At 31.2% G+C, this 13,740-nt stretch overlaps 1 protein-coding gene across 7 annotated transcripts in view; it reads right to left on the bottom strand.

Moving 5' to 3' along the window:
* Positions 1–13,740, bottom strand: part of LOC114335024 (prominin-like protein) — a 210,949-nt gene that overhangs the window by 36,197 nt on the left and 161,012 nt on the right. For all 7 annotated transcript variants that reach the window (XM_050654098.1, XM_050654095.1, XM_050654106.1 and 4 more), the window contains 5 exons: positions 12,691–13,132; positions 9,727–9,915; positions 7,908–8,042; positions 7,088–7,246; positions 6,280–6,398 (listed from right to left, as the gene is read on the bottom strand). In XM_050654098.1, the coding sequence (XP_050510055.1) occupies positions 6,280–6,398; positions 7,088–7,246; positions 7,908–8,042; positions 9,727–9,915; positions 12,691–13,132 (1,044 nt within the window). The remainder of the gene's footprint in view (positions 1–6,279; positions 6,399–7,087; positions 7,247–7,907; positions 8,043–9,726; positions 9,916–12,690; positions 13,133–13,740) is intronic.

Raw genomic sequence — 13,740 nt, 5'->3', positions numbered from 1 at the left:
CTTTGCTGTTGCGTATGACACTTTTTGATATGATTTTGGTATATTTGATGTATTAGTAGGGCTTTACCATCTTTGGTCCTGTTTTTTTTTCTCCTCCACTGTAGACTAGTTTGTAGATTAGACGACTTACAGATCGCCATCTCAGGTAAAAAAAACCTAATAAGCCTTAGTCCATACATAATCGAACACTTTTAATTTTTTTTATTATCCCTTAGACTCAGCAAAAAAAAATCTGACGTCCTTTTCAGTTTAAAATATTAGTAATATTAGTAAATATTATAAATAATTGCAGGAAGATATATGACACTAAGAGTATACCAAAGTAGTACACCTATCACATGTCTATCTGTGAAAAAATTATCGATTTCATGTAATAGCTATTTGTATAACAAGGGAGGAAAGTGCTACTTCATTCTAGGGAGGAAAAGGCACTTTACTCCCATGTTATACATATGGTTTTTCCACCTTCCTCAAATAACAAGTAATTTTTTCATTTTTACTTAATTTATTTATGTAACTAACCAACAAAATTTATTAGAACTCAAACTAATAAGTAGGTACAATATAACTGTCAACTGTCAAAATATAAGTCAAATTATTAATGTAAACATTGTTAAATCAGAATATCAATTTACTGTTTTTACCATTCTGCAAAATACCGACTGTTTTAAATAAACGTTAAAATGTATAGATACTTACGTAATAGCAAATAGATATTGTACAGGGCGTCAATAAGTTATATTCCATGAATGAAATACCATGACGTCACTTTTACTTTTCCTCCCTAGGGAGGAAAAATATTTTCCTCCCTAGGGAGGAAAAGTACAACTTTGCTCCCTACAATCAGGTCCGGAAAAGTATACTTTCGGAAGAGGTAGGTGGAAAAATCTTTTACAGCTTTTTGGAGGTTCTAGAAGGTATATGAGGGACAGTTGATGATAAATCCTTGAAGGTTGAAATAAAAGGATATTTTTCTCTAAAATGTATACGAAACGTTTTAGAGACAAAAAAAATGCTTTTTTAACTTTTATGATTGTTTAAAAAAACAAAGCAAACTCAATTGTACATTTTCAAGGATTTTTCATTAACTGCCACACATACTTTCTAAAACTTTCTAAAACCTGTATAAGATTACGGGACGAGTTGAGTTCACTCCCAGACGATTTTAAGCCGTCATTAATATAAGTAAGTACTATAGACCTTAAAATTTGGACATTGTTGACAAATCATCAACACATCTAATTGGGATGATTTTTAAAAATGCAACTTTGTGATAATTCAAGAAAACAAAGTTTCATTGTTATGTTTTTGTTAATATTTGGTCAGTAAGTGTCATTGAATACATACATTAGAGTAGGTACTCGTAAAGATGAAATTGCTATAACTGCCCCGCTTACTTTTTTAAACGCTTTTATTTACTTCAATAGTTTGCGTCAAATCTTTAGACGTTATTTTGACTGCCTTTTCTTCAATGCAAATGAATGAAAATTTGCAGACATATACCGGGTGTCCCAATAAGAATGGCTCTCGGCCATATCTCAGGAACCGTTTATAGTAGAGCTTTGAAATAAAAAAATTTATAACAAAAGTTGCCTCAGGAAAGCCTGGAAATTATTTTCATAATTGTGGGTCCACCTCTAGAGGGCGTAATTGAATATCAAAAATAAAAAAATCTAAATTTTACAAAATTTTCCTAATGAAGGGGCACTGGAAATCCGATTATTGTATTCTTCATCAAATTCTGCGCATATTTGATTGAACAAGTTTAACTCTACCTTTGCAAATAAGAGGTGGGGGTGAGTGGGAACCTTGTTATGAAAAAATGGCTGTAAGTCCGGTTCTGCTAAATCAAATTTTGAAAACTGGGTCTTGTTGAAGACAGATCTTTTTCTTCAATGTAAGTGTGATAATTTTGAACCATCCTAATAAGTAATAAGCCAGCTGGGAGGCGTTATTTAATTTTTTTCGGAAATCTAGTTTTCTTTGGAAAATATTAAATACAAGGATGCATTTTTAATCATACTTTATAAAATTAGATTAAATTAGCAATAGAATAGCGAAAACCGCATGTCGATACCTTTTTTCTATCTCAAGATATCTCGAGAAACGTGTAAATTTTATACATAACTGTTACTACCACCGGTAAACTAAGTTAATGAAAAGTAGTGTGCTGTGGAAAAAAATAAAATAACATTTTCCAGATGTCAACGTATAAAAATATAATTAATTAAAACAACAATATAAAGAGAAACAATACTATTAAAATTAAATATAACACAGAACACAAAGAACTACTTAGTGACGACCTAAATATTCAAATTGTTGCCCATCATACAATACTCTAGAATACATTATCCAGAGAATACTAAACGCCATTCAAAGCACATCGAGAGCAGAAATTGAGACTGCTGTTCAATCTACTCCTGAAAGAGTAAATGTTTGCAACGAAAATGATGGGCAAAAATTTGAACGTTTATGTCATCACTAAATAGTTGTTTTTATTTCTTTGTAATAGGGCTTTTCAACGCTTCTCATTTGTTTCGAACCTCTGTCATATGCCATATAATCCGTGTATAATATTAATATACGAGATATGAACGAGGCTCGAAACAAATGAGAAGCGTTGAAAAGACCTAATATACGTTGACAGCTGGAAAATGTTTCTTTGTTGTTTCCATACCACACTACTTTTATTGAATTTCGTTTACCGGTGACAGTAACAGTTATGTATTTAAATTTACACGTTTTGTAAGATATCTCGAGATAGAAAAAAGGTATTAACATGCGGTTTTCGCTATTCTGTTGCTAATTTTGTCTAATTTTGTAATATGGTATTAAAAATGCATGGTTGTATTTAATATTTTCCAAGGAACACAAGATTTCTGAAAAAAATTAAATAACGCCTTCTAGCTGGCATATTACTCAGTAAGTTGGTTCGAAATCATAACTTTTACATTAACGAAAAAGATCTGTCTTCAACAAGACCAAGTTTGCAAAATTTGATTAAGCAGAACCGGACTCACAGCCAGTTTCTCATAACAAGGGTCCCACTCACCCCCACCTCTTATTTGCAAAGGTAGACCTAAACTTGTCAAATCAAATATGCCTAGAATTTTATGAAGAATACGATGATCGGATTTCAGTGCCTCTTCATTAGGAAAATTTTGTAAAATTTAGATTTTTTAATTTTTGATATTCAATTACGCCCTCTAGCGGTGGTCCCACAATTATTAAAATAATTTCCAGGCTTTTCCTGAGGCAACTTTTGTTATAAAATTTTTTATTTCAAAGCTCTACTATAAACGGTTCCTGAGATATGGCCGAGAGCCATTCTTATTGGGACACCCGGTACATTCGCGGGAACAATACACGAATAATCAATAAAAAAATTTTTCATGTTGATTAATTGTTTAAATAAAAAGAACGATTTTAATGGAAAACGCTTAAATTCTCTTGTTTTTTACAATGTAGAAACTTAAAACTTTTACGGATTGTAGCTAATGATATGAACAATACATAATTTCACTTTTTACGTTAATTGTTTACGTTATGCTTCATAAATAAACAAAAAAGTTTCAAATTTTTTGCCGATTCCGACTACTTTTTATGTTTGTACATCATATGTTTTATATACATATTTTAATAAACATGACGATATATTTTAATGTTTGAAAAGTGTAAGACTAAAATGTAAAAAATAAAAAAATACGAAAAAAAAATTTTTAAGGAACGCTTTTCTTTAGTTACGAGTGACTAAAATTAAAAATATTATAAAAAATCAACCAAAAAGCCAAAAATAAAAAAAAATTGAAAAATCTAACACATTCGTTAAAGAAAAGCGTGGGGGAAAACCGTTTATTCGATGAACACGCGCCACGCTTTTCTTTGACGGATGTGTTAGATTTTTTCAATTTTTTTTTATTTTTTGCTTTTTAGTTGATTTTTTTATATTTTTAATTTTAGTCACTCGTAACTAAAGAAAAGCGTTTCTTATTTTTTTTTTATTTTTTTATTTTTTTACAACCTATTTCATATCATTTTTTCATCAAATAGCTTTGTTTTACTTTCTAAAATAAACTCGTTTACTCGTTAATATTTTTATTTTAAGAAATTCTGAAAAAAAAATTTATAAAAATTTAAATAAATGATTTCAAAATTAAAAAAATTTAATTTAAAATAAAATAGATTTATGAAAATTACATGTAGGTATACCTACAGTTGCTATTTAACAATTTAAATTATACATCTAACACAAATTTTTTTTATTAATTTAAAATTGGTAAGGCGGTCATTTGGAGATCTTTCGAATTACATAATTATCTATAAAGATTTTTTCCAATATCACTTTTCTATCGTACACTTTCAAAATGGTATCTATATTTTGAAGTTTAATATAAGTATCTGATTGAAAATCTCGAAGAACATTAATAAACTGGTTAAAATTTTGAATTTTTGCAGACACTGAACTTAAGGGATGCATGTTTCACCTGGTTCAAAGTTGGTATATAAAAATTCAATAGTCGGGACTGTCCCACAAATATTAGTTAAAAACGGGACAGAAACACATACAGTGCGTCCATAAAGTAACGCATAAATTCGTTATTTCGTAAACCGGCAACTTTAAAGAAAAATCCCGAAACAGATTGATTTTAATTTTTAAATTACGTTTTTTTGGAATATATATCATACTAGTGACGTCATCCGTCTGGGCGTGATGACGTAATCGATGATTTTTTAAATGAGAATAGGGGTCATGTGATAGCTCATTTGAAAGGGTATTCAATTCTCAATTCACTACTGTAAACATTAACATAATTATTTATACAGGGTGTTCAAAAAACATTTTTTTAATTAAAATAATTCAGACAAAGAAGAATGTATGTAATTTATTTAATTCAAAATGCATTTTACTACTGTCAGAAAACAGAAAAAAAATTTATTTGACAAATACACATTGATTTTCGCTTAAATTCAATGTTCAAACTGGCAAAAGGCAAGTGCGGGACAGCTTTAACATTGAATTTAAGCGAAAAACAATAATTATTTGTCAAATAAACACTTTTTTTCCTGTTTTCTGACAATATTAAACTGTAGTATAAATTAGATAAAATACATACATTCTTCTTTTTGTCTCAATTATTTCAATTAAAAAATGTTTTTTTGAACACCTTGTATAAATAATTATGTTAATATTTATATCATGGAATAGAGAATTGAATACCCTTTCAAATGAGCTATCATATGACCCCTATTCTCATAAAAAAAATTATCGATTACGTCATCACGCCCAGATGGATGACATCACTAGTATGAAATATACGCCAAAAAATCGGAAATTAAAAATAAAAGTCGCCGGTTTATGAAATAATGAATGTTTGCGTTACTTTATGGACGCACTGTATAACTAAATATCTTACGGGGTAGATAAAAGTATGGTATGTTTAACAGTAAATGGTTGAGTTCAATTAGTTACCACTATATACATCCTGGATTAACCGATAATAGTATAAAAGGCCCGGTTTCAGGTAAAATTTATTTCAGGCTTTATTATGGGAGTACCATCTAATTAGTGTTAATTGCAAAAGACCAACTCTGTCTACCTCGGTGGCTTATCGCTCCGGGTGGGTCTTAACAATGGGCCAGGTCAGATAACTTTAATAATATTTACGACCGCACTAATTGAACTCAACCATTTACTGTTGAACAAACCATACACTATTTGGCAACAATGTTTAAATTTCAGAAAAATAAGATCCGTTAATAATACTTTATTGTAAAATCGGGAGTGAACTCGACTAATAAAATAACTACCTGCTCAAGACGGGAGTGAACTCAAATGTGCCCAGATTACTATGTAAAATCGATTTTTCACAGATAGACTGAAGTAATAGCCTTAAAAGTTAAAACACAAGAAATGGTAGATATTAAACATTCTAATGTAGATATTGTAGAATCACACAGAGTTGCAATGGTAGGATAATGTACAAAGAATAAGCAAATGTCGAATAGATAAACAATTTATGTATTATAAACCGGAGAAATAAATAGTCGTGAAAATATGAGAGATGGCAGCGTATGAGAGACCACAAGGTTAGTCAATGAGTTGGATTTTGATCTTTAAGAAAAATACCAGAGTTTTACTACACTCTAATCTTCATTAAAGTCTAATCAATTCTGTACATTTTAAATTATTTTAAATAAAATCTGCCATATAAAAAATTTCCCAGATTAATCTTTAAACACTATAAAGCCAAGCAAAAAATCTCAAAAATTACTTACGTTTCAACATATTGCCCATACTGCTTATACTTCTGATATAGTGACGACAGCTTCACTGAGACGATGATAGTCGGTATGAAGAGCAACAAACTTGCGAACAATGATACCCAAAAACCGTTCTGAAATATGAAAACAAATTAGAAAGGCAAGAATGTACAATAAAATAATCTAGGTGTTAATAAAGTGTCCATCATTTCCATCCAAAACGACGTTCGCCACAATTAAGGTGGAGTTCTGCCAGAGTACTGATTTGGTAGGAACTGAACTGGACCCTTTGGAAATTGATCAGCTCCTGAACTCAACACTCCAGCTAGAGTATTAATCCAGTAAGAGCTCCCCAAGGCTTCCGAAGGCAAAACCGTCCAGCCGGCGACAAAGTATTGATTGGTCACCTTCCCGTTCCTTATCCTTAACCTAGAGTAAGTACTGATTATTCTTTCTCCTTGGTGTTTGGGTATTAACTAATACGTTGCACTTTTGTAATATTAATCGTATTTATTTTTCGCAGATATCAACAGTGGATCGTAGCGTATTTTGAGAAAGCATTCCGAAGTGAAAATCGAAACGCCAGAAAAAACTTATTTAACACATTGCGTGCCACGCTTTAATCGGGATACTACTCTCAGGGCCATTGATGTCCACTGCCATGAAAGTTACTTATACGTGTATATCAAAAATGAGCGACGTGGCCCCTGGCAAAATATCTGTGTCTCTCATATATTATCAGCGAAGTGGCACGCAATATGTTAAAAGAAAAATGGTGGCTTATTCCCAATAAAAATGAAAAAATATTCTATCAGAAACTTACCCATGGTTGCAAAATTTTATCACAAGTTGACACCAAAGTGGAATTTATAGCCACGTTCAAAGGCCCACATTGTCCAATCTTATTCTTCGTCACATCAACTACTCTCTCGATGAAACTATGTACTTGATCCTTAACTATATTTCCGAAAGACATCGCAGCCTAAAAACATAATTTGAAATTTCAAAATTAATCATCATTCAAAAACATAACCTTTCATATTATTATTACCATAATAGAAATATAAGATATTATGCTTTTTCTTATGAGGATCTTTCAGTGCGTCACAGTTTTTCGATTTCTTTCTAACGCATTAAATTGCATGTGACAGAAAAAACGCACGTCGGTGATTACATTTCGTCGGTGACATTTATAACATTTATTCTAGTTGTCAATAGATGGCGCTATATCGAAAAAAAATATTTGGGAATTATATAATATATCTACGAATATAATCTGTACAATTTATAAGACTATACAAATCAAAGAAAATACCATTTTATAAATGCAATAAACAATATTGATTTGTTTTTATGCCAAATTGCAAATAAAATGTGACAACTGCCAGATTTAACTAAAATGTCATGTCACTAAAATGTATATTATCACGGACTTACCTTTTTTTCTATCATTTGTGACGCACTGAAAAATGCTCATGAAAAGAAGCATAATTTGAATTTTTTATGTACTTACATATTATATGTACATTATGTATAAATACTATGTACACTGTGTACAAATTATGTGTACATATTATGTACGTAGATTTAAAAAAATTTAAAGTAGACAAAATAGAAAGTTTTGAAAAATATATCTTACTTACATCAATCAACATCTTTGATCCATCCTCTCGCAGCTTCCTCTGAGCATCTTCTATTTCATTTATCAGTTTATCTATGGCTTCTTTAAAACTGGTTGAATTCATCTTCAAACTTGAATCGAGGTGCAAAGCTATATCCTACAAAAACACAAAACAAAAATTATCAAGCAGTATGTGTGGGCAGATGGGTGTATCCAATCGACTTGTGAGAAGATTATGTTTGTTTTCGATCGCCCTTAAAACATAAACATATTATTAGAGCCTTTTGAACCAATTTGAATAGGTTTGTTCTCAGGGGAAAGCGAAGTAAACCATGAGAAGAGGGAGATTAGCTGTAAGAAATTTTTATTTAGCGTGGAGGTTCGATAGTTAGTCGATTTTAACATCAGAACCTCTACGGACGTGTTATTTGGGATAATCGAAAAAGACGCAACTTAAAGAGACGCTTTAAGACGGATATTATGACAAACCGGTTATAATATTGATTAACGCAATTATTTCCAAATACATTTCTTTTTGTAAGAACACGTAAATTTTGGTCGCAATTACACAAAAACTTTTACATTTCGTCAACTTAATAGTATCTATAATTTAGTTGTCTATTTTATTAATTAAAACTGTTAAACATCACACGGACTTTTATTACGATTGTCTTTAACAAATCCTACATATATTATACCAACACCTTACAAAAAGATGACATCACGAATTCTCTTAAAGAAGAACTGTCTATCTAACGAAACTTCATGTTGACATAGTCAATTTTACATCTAAAAGATGTGATATGAAAAGCAGTTTCTCATTAAAGTTTCTTCTCCAACTACAAAGATATCTCATTAAAGTCTTTTCTCCGAATACAAAAAAATTCCCAGTTTTCATAAATTATGGGTAGATTCCCATCTTTCAAAACTATTTTGTTGTGACGATGTGTATGAACTGTTTTTATAAGCTTTATATAGATGAGTGGATGACCTCCTCTATCTTTTCTCCTTCTTAACCTTCCGATGACCAACCTTTTTTTGTTACACGGATGACCAAGGGGGGGGGGGGGAATAACCCCAGGTCAAAAATGACAATTAACAAAAAATTTTTTTTTTATTTATTTTTTTGGCATGGGCTTTATGTCATTCAGCCAGTCACAACATGAGTATTAGTGTCATGTGTAGTGTGTATGTTGAGTAAGTGTCTTGTTAATTTACAAAGTCGACGTCATTAGCGTAAAACTACTTGGAATTACACATAATAGATGGTATTTTACTAAACATCAACTTCAGAATATATTTTTTATTCGTAAAATATAGGGATTTTTTTTTATTTCACAATATGAGGATATCATAGAATGATATTAAAGTCAAATAAAAAAATTATGAGTTAAAAACTGAAAATACTTTTGAATGTATTAAAGAAAAACATACGCTGGGGTCACAATTTCCCCCGCTTGGCCATCCGAAGGTTAAGGATGTAGTGGCGTCATGTAATTTGTTTGACTATTTATGTCCTATTATGTCTCCCCTGTGCGTGTTGTTTTGCTTTGGAGAATGAGTAACCAGGCATATCCTTTATTTGGTCCGACCACTGTACTGGAGATATTCCTCTGGATCTTTTTTATAATAGGGCTTTTCATTCACAGTTATTTGTTTCGAGCTTCTGTCATATGTCGTATAATCCGTGTACATTATATTATACACAGATTATACAACATATGACAGATGCTCGAAACAAATGACAATCGATTAAGAGCCCTATTAACATATACCTACATGGATATTATTAAAATATAATTAACATTATGCATATATAACTTTATATATTTGCAACTTACCATGACTTCCTTAGCCTTAGTCCTCATCGGTCCAAGAATTTTCTCGTCGTATGTTGTGACGTGAAGAATACTAAGTTTCAAACCACTCTGTATGCTCGCCAATGGAATATTACCTTCCATCTGGTCTACTAACTTTTGGAGAACTTCAGATAATTTTTTCAGACTCATATTGGTGAAATTCTCTTTCAGCTAAAATATGCAACAACATTATTTCAGCATTTTAAGAAAATCAGGCAGGGTTCACAGCGGGAAAAGCTTATTTAGATTGCATTTATACAGTAGAAGAACTAATAGAAAAAAGAATGGCTAAAAATAGATCCCTTCATCTGGCTTTTGTAGCTCTTAAGGGCACCCAAAGTCCCATTTAACGACAATGTTAATATTATGTCATATAGCTCTGCAACCAAAGCACTTAGAGACATAATTTTTGTTTTATTTTGAAACTACATGTATTGTTTAGTCCCGCGTATTTTTGTAAAGTTAGAGCGAAAGAAACATTTATTTTAAAAAATTTTAAAATACTCTTACAAAAAGAAACCAAAAAAGTTTGGATTTTATTTTTTATTTTACTTGTTTTTGTACATTTTTCAATAAAAATTTACGCGGGACTAGATATTATCTATCTACAATTATTACTGTAAAAATTTGGACCTTCTATCATCTAAGGAACCAGAGATATCTGACATCAAAAGCTAAAACGTAGTATTCGGGAAATAGCAAAAACATAAAACACTCTATTAATAGGCTATAAAGCTAACGGTACACGGTAAGTTGAGTGCAGACGTTCAGAAAATAAATAGTTTTTTAACCATGGATATTTTATACTATAATGTGTTATATATCGTTGGAAAGAGAAGATTTCAGAGAATAATTTTCAATCATAACCCAAAAAACTTAAAAAATTCAATTTTCGGAATTTGGCTGCTCTTAAGAAGGCCTATGACTCGATACCTAGAACCAAGCTATGGGAAGCAATGTAAGACATCGAATTTCAACGAATATTAATAAATGCAATAGAAGCACTCTACAAGAATAACACAGTCAGTTCACGGTGAGCTTGAAACACGTTATTATCTAATTTACTATATCTTCAACTTTTTTTTGTTGGAATATCTTCTACAACTCAAGAGTAGACAATAGTAGACAATACAAGACAAAATTTAAATCCGCTAAGCGTCCCTTTTTGAAAAAAGCGATTTTTTCCAAAAAAATATAAATTTCTGAAAAGTATCATTTTACATAAATATTTTGCAATTACTATCGTTGTAATCGTTTGCAAAATGAAAGAAACGTTTATTTAAACTTCTATATTATTAGTAAATTAACGCAGCAATATTATTGTATAAATACAGGATGGGCCAAAGAAAAGAGTCCACCTCGATATTTGGCAGTAGTTATTCGATAGTAAGAAAATGCCGAAACAGGTCGATTTTTATTTTTATATTGTAATTTTTTCGCATATTTTTCATACTAGTGACTTCATTTATCAGAGCGTGATGAAGCAATCGATGATTTTTTTAACTGGCAATAGGGGTCGTGTGGTAGCTCATTTAAAAGGGTGTTCAATTCTCTATTCAGTAATATAAACATTAATATCATTATTTATACAGGGCGACCAAAAATTATTTTTTGAATTAATTGACACAAAAAAAAGAATGTACTTTTAATTTATTTAACTCAAAATACATTGTATTGCTGTCAGAAAATAGAAAAAAATGTTGATTTCACAAATAAACATTTTTTTCGCTTAAATTACATCACAGACAGCCTCCAACCTACCCCTTTTGACATTTTTAACATTTAATTTAAGCGAAAAGCAATGTTTATTTTCCCAATAAACATTTTTTCTATTTTCTGACAGCAATAAAATGTATTTTGAGTTAAATAAATTACGTACATTCTTCTTTTTGCGTCAATTAATTAATTCAAAAAATATATTTTTGGCCACCCTGTATAAATACTGATATTGTTTATATTACTGAATAGAACACCCTTTCAAATGAGCTACCACACGGCCCCTATTTGCATTTAAAAAATCATCGATTACGTCATCACGCTCAGATCGATGACGTCACGAGTATGAAATATATCAAAAAATTGTAATTTAAAAATAAAAATCGACCTGTTTTGGCATTTCCTTAAAATCTAATAACTACTGCCAAATATCGAGGTAGATTATTTGGCCCACCCTGTATAAATAAATACATATCAATTTTTTTTTCTTTGATCCACTAGTTTGCAAATTTAAAAAAAATGCAACGGGTGGAGGATATGCGGGAGGGTTCAAGAAATTCTTCAAACATTTCAGAAATTTATATATTTTTTAGAAAAAATCGTTTTTTGCAAAAAGAGGCGTTTAGCGGATTTAAATTTTGTCTTGTATTGTCTACTTTTGAGTTGTAGAAGATATTCCAACAAAAAAAGTTGAAGCTATATTACATTAGATAATAACGTGTTTCAAGCTCACCGTGACAAGTATTTAGGTTTCATAATATCAAATAAAGGAACAACTGAAAAAGATATAAAAAAAGTAATGTCAAGATGAGTATGAAAATTTGATAATAAATAGGAAATCAAAAAAAAAATAAGAGCAATAGAGATGGAATTCCTAAGGAGAAGCTGAGGAGTAACAAGAGATAAATAAGAGAGTAAAAAGAGAATAAATTTAATAACCTAGAGATTAAGAAAATAATGACAATGAACTCAGATATAATATACTACATAGAGCAGAAGAGATTAACTTGGTGCGGGTATGTCAGAAGGGCAGAGAAGAAGGGAAGAGAGGCAGACCTCGAAGATCTTACATAGACGAAGTGGACGAAGCAATGGAAAGAAGAAATCTACAGAAAGGTGACTGGCAAATAGGAAGAACGAGAGAGATTTGTTGAGTGATGGAATACGATTAAAACTGTGGAAATCCTTAGTATTAAGAAAATAATTAGTTAATTTACAATAAACAATTACCTCATCTTGAAAATGGTCAAAATTAATCCCCGGATCAAAACTGGACAAGTTCCTCAATATATTTAAGTTGGTGTTGTTCAAAATTGTAAAATGAGGATCCACGATTCTATCCAATTGATGCTTGATACCGTCCAACACTGACTCGACGTCGAACTGTTTTCTGATGTCATCCACGTTGAACTTTTTCGCCAGATTGAACACTTTGTAGATGCTGTCGTTCCTATAGCAGAGATTGAGGACAGTGCTGAGTTTAACATCAATGTCCACTTTGTTTAGTTTTATGCTTTTTACTATGTAATCGTCGACTACGTTTAAGACGGTAGATCTTTCAGGGTGGCGTAGCGGGTAGCAGATGCCTCTGTCACTTGCCATTCCCAGAGCCAAAGTTGCTAAGGTGACCACGCCGATGACGAGGGAGAATAAAAACATCAACATAACTCCGCTATAACAGAAAATAAATTAGTGTTTTTGAAGTGAAAACTTCTTTAGGGACGTTGTGCGATTTTTGGATAGGGGAAAAAGCATTGAATTCGCGACCGTCATCACTTATGCTATATACAGGGTGGCCAGAAACTCTACCGACAAACGAAGACAGGAGATTCTTCAGATAATTTTAAGATAATTTAACCCAATTCACTTAGTCCGAAAATGCTTCCTAAGGGAGCTAGAGCTCTTTGAAGATGGCGTCTTGTAATTAGTTTTTCTTAAATACCTCCAGAACGCTTCCATTTAGAAAAACAAAAGTTGGTACGCGTATTTATCTTCAAGATATAAATCTAATCCATCCATTACAAATTTCTAGTACCGATCATAGGCGTCCGTTTTGGGTAGGGCAACGGTTATTTTATCACATAACTTTTTTTATCTTTAACTTTTATGCATTTCTGACACTGGATTATTAAATTATGGAGTATTCTAGTACTAAAAGGTACTCTTGTTTTAAATCTGTAGGACACACCGTTTTCTAGAAAAATCGATTTGAAAATTTTTCGCTCTTTGAATTAAAAAATTAAAAAAAAAAACTGTTTAGAAAGACCAAAACTGGTACAT

Source organism: Diabrotica virgifera, chromosome 1, assembly GCF_917563875.1.
Source record: "Diabrotica virgifera virgifera chromosome 1, PGI_DIABVI_V3a".
Lineage (NCBI taxonomy): Eukaryota > Metazoa > Arthropoda > Insecta > Coleoptera > Chrysomelidae > Diabrotica > Diabrotica virgifera.
This window is presented reverse-complemented; position numbering and strand designations above follow the sequence as displayed.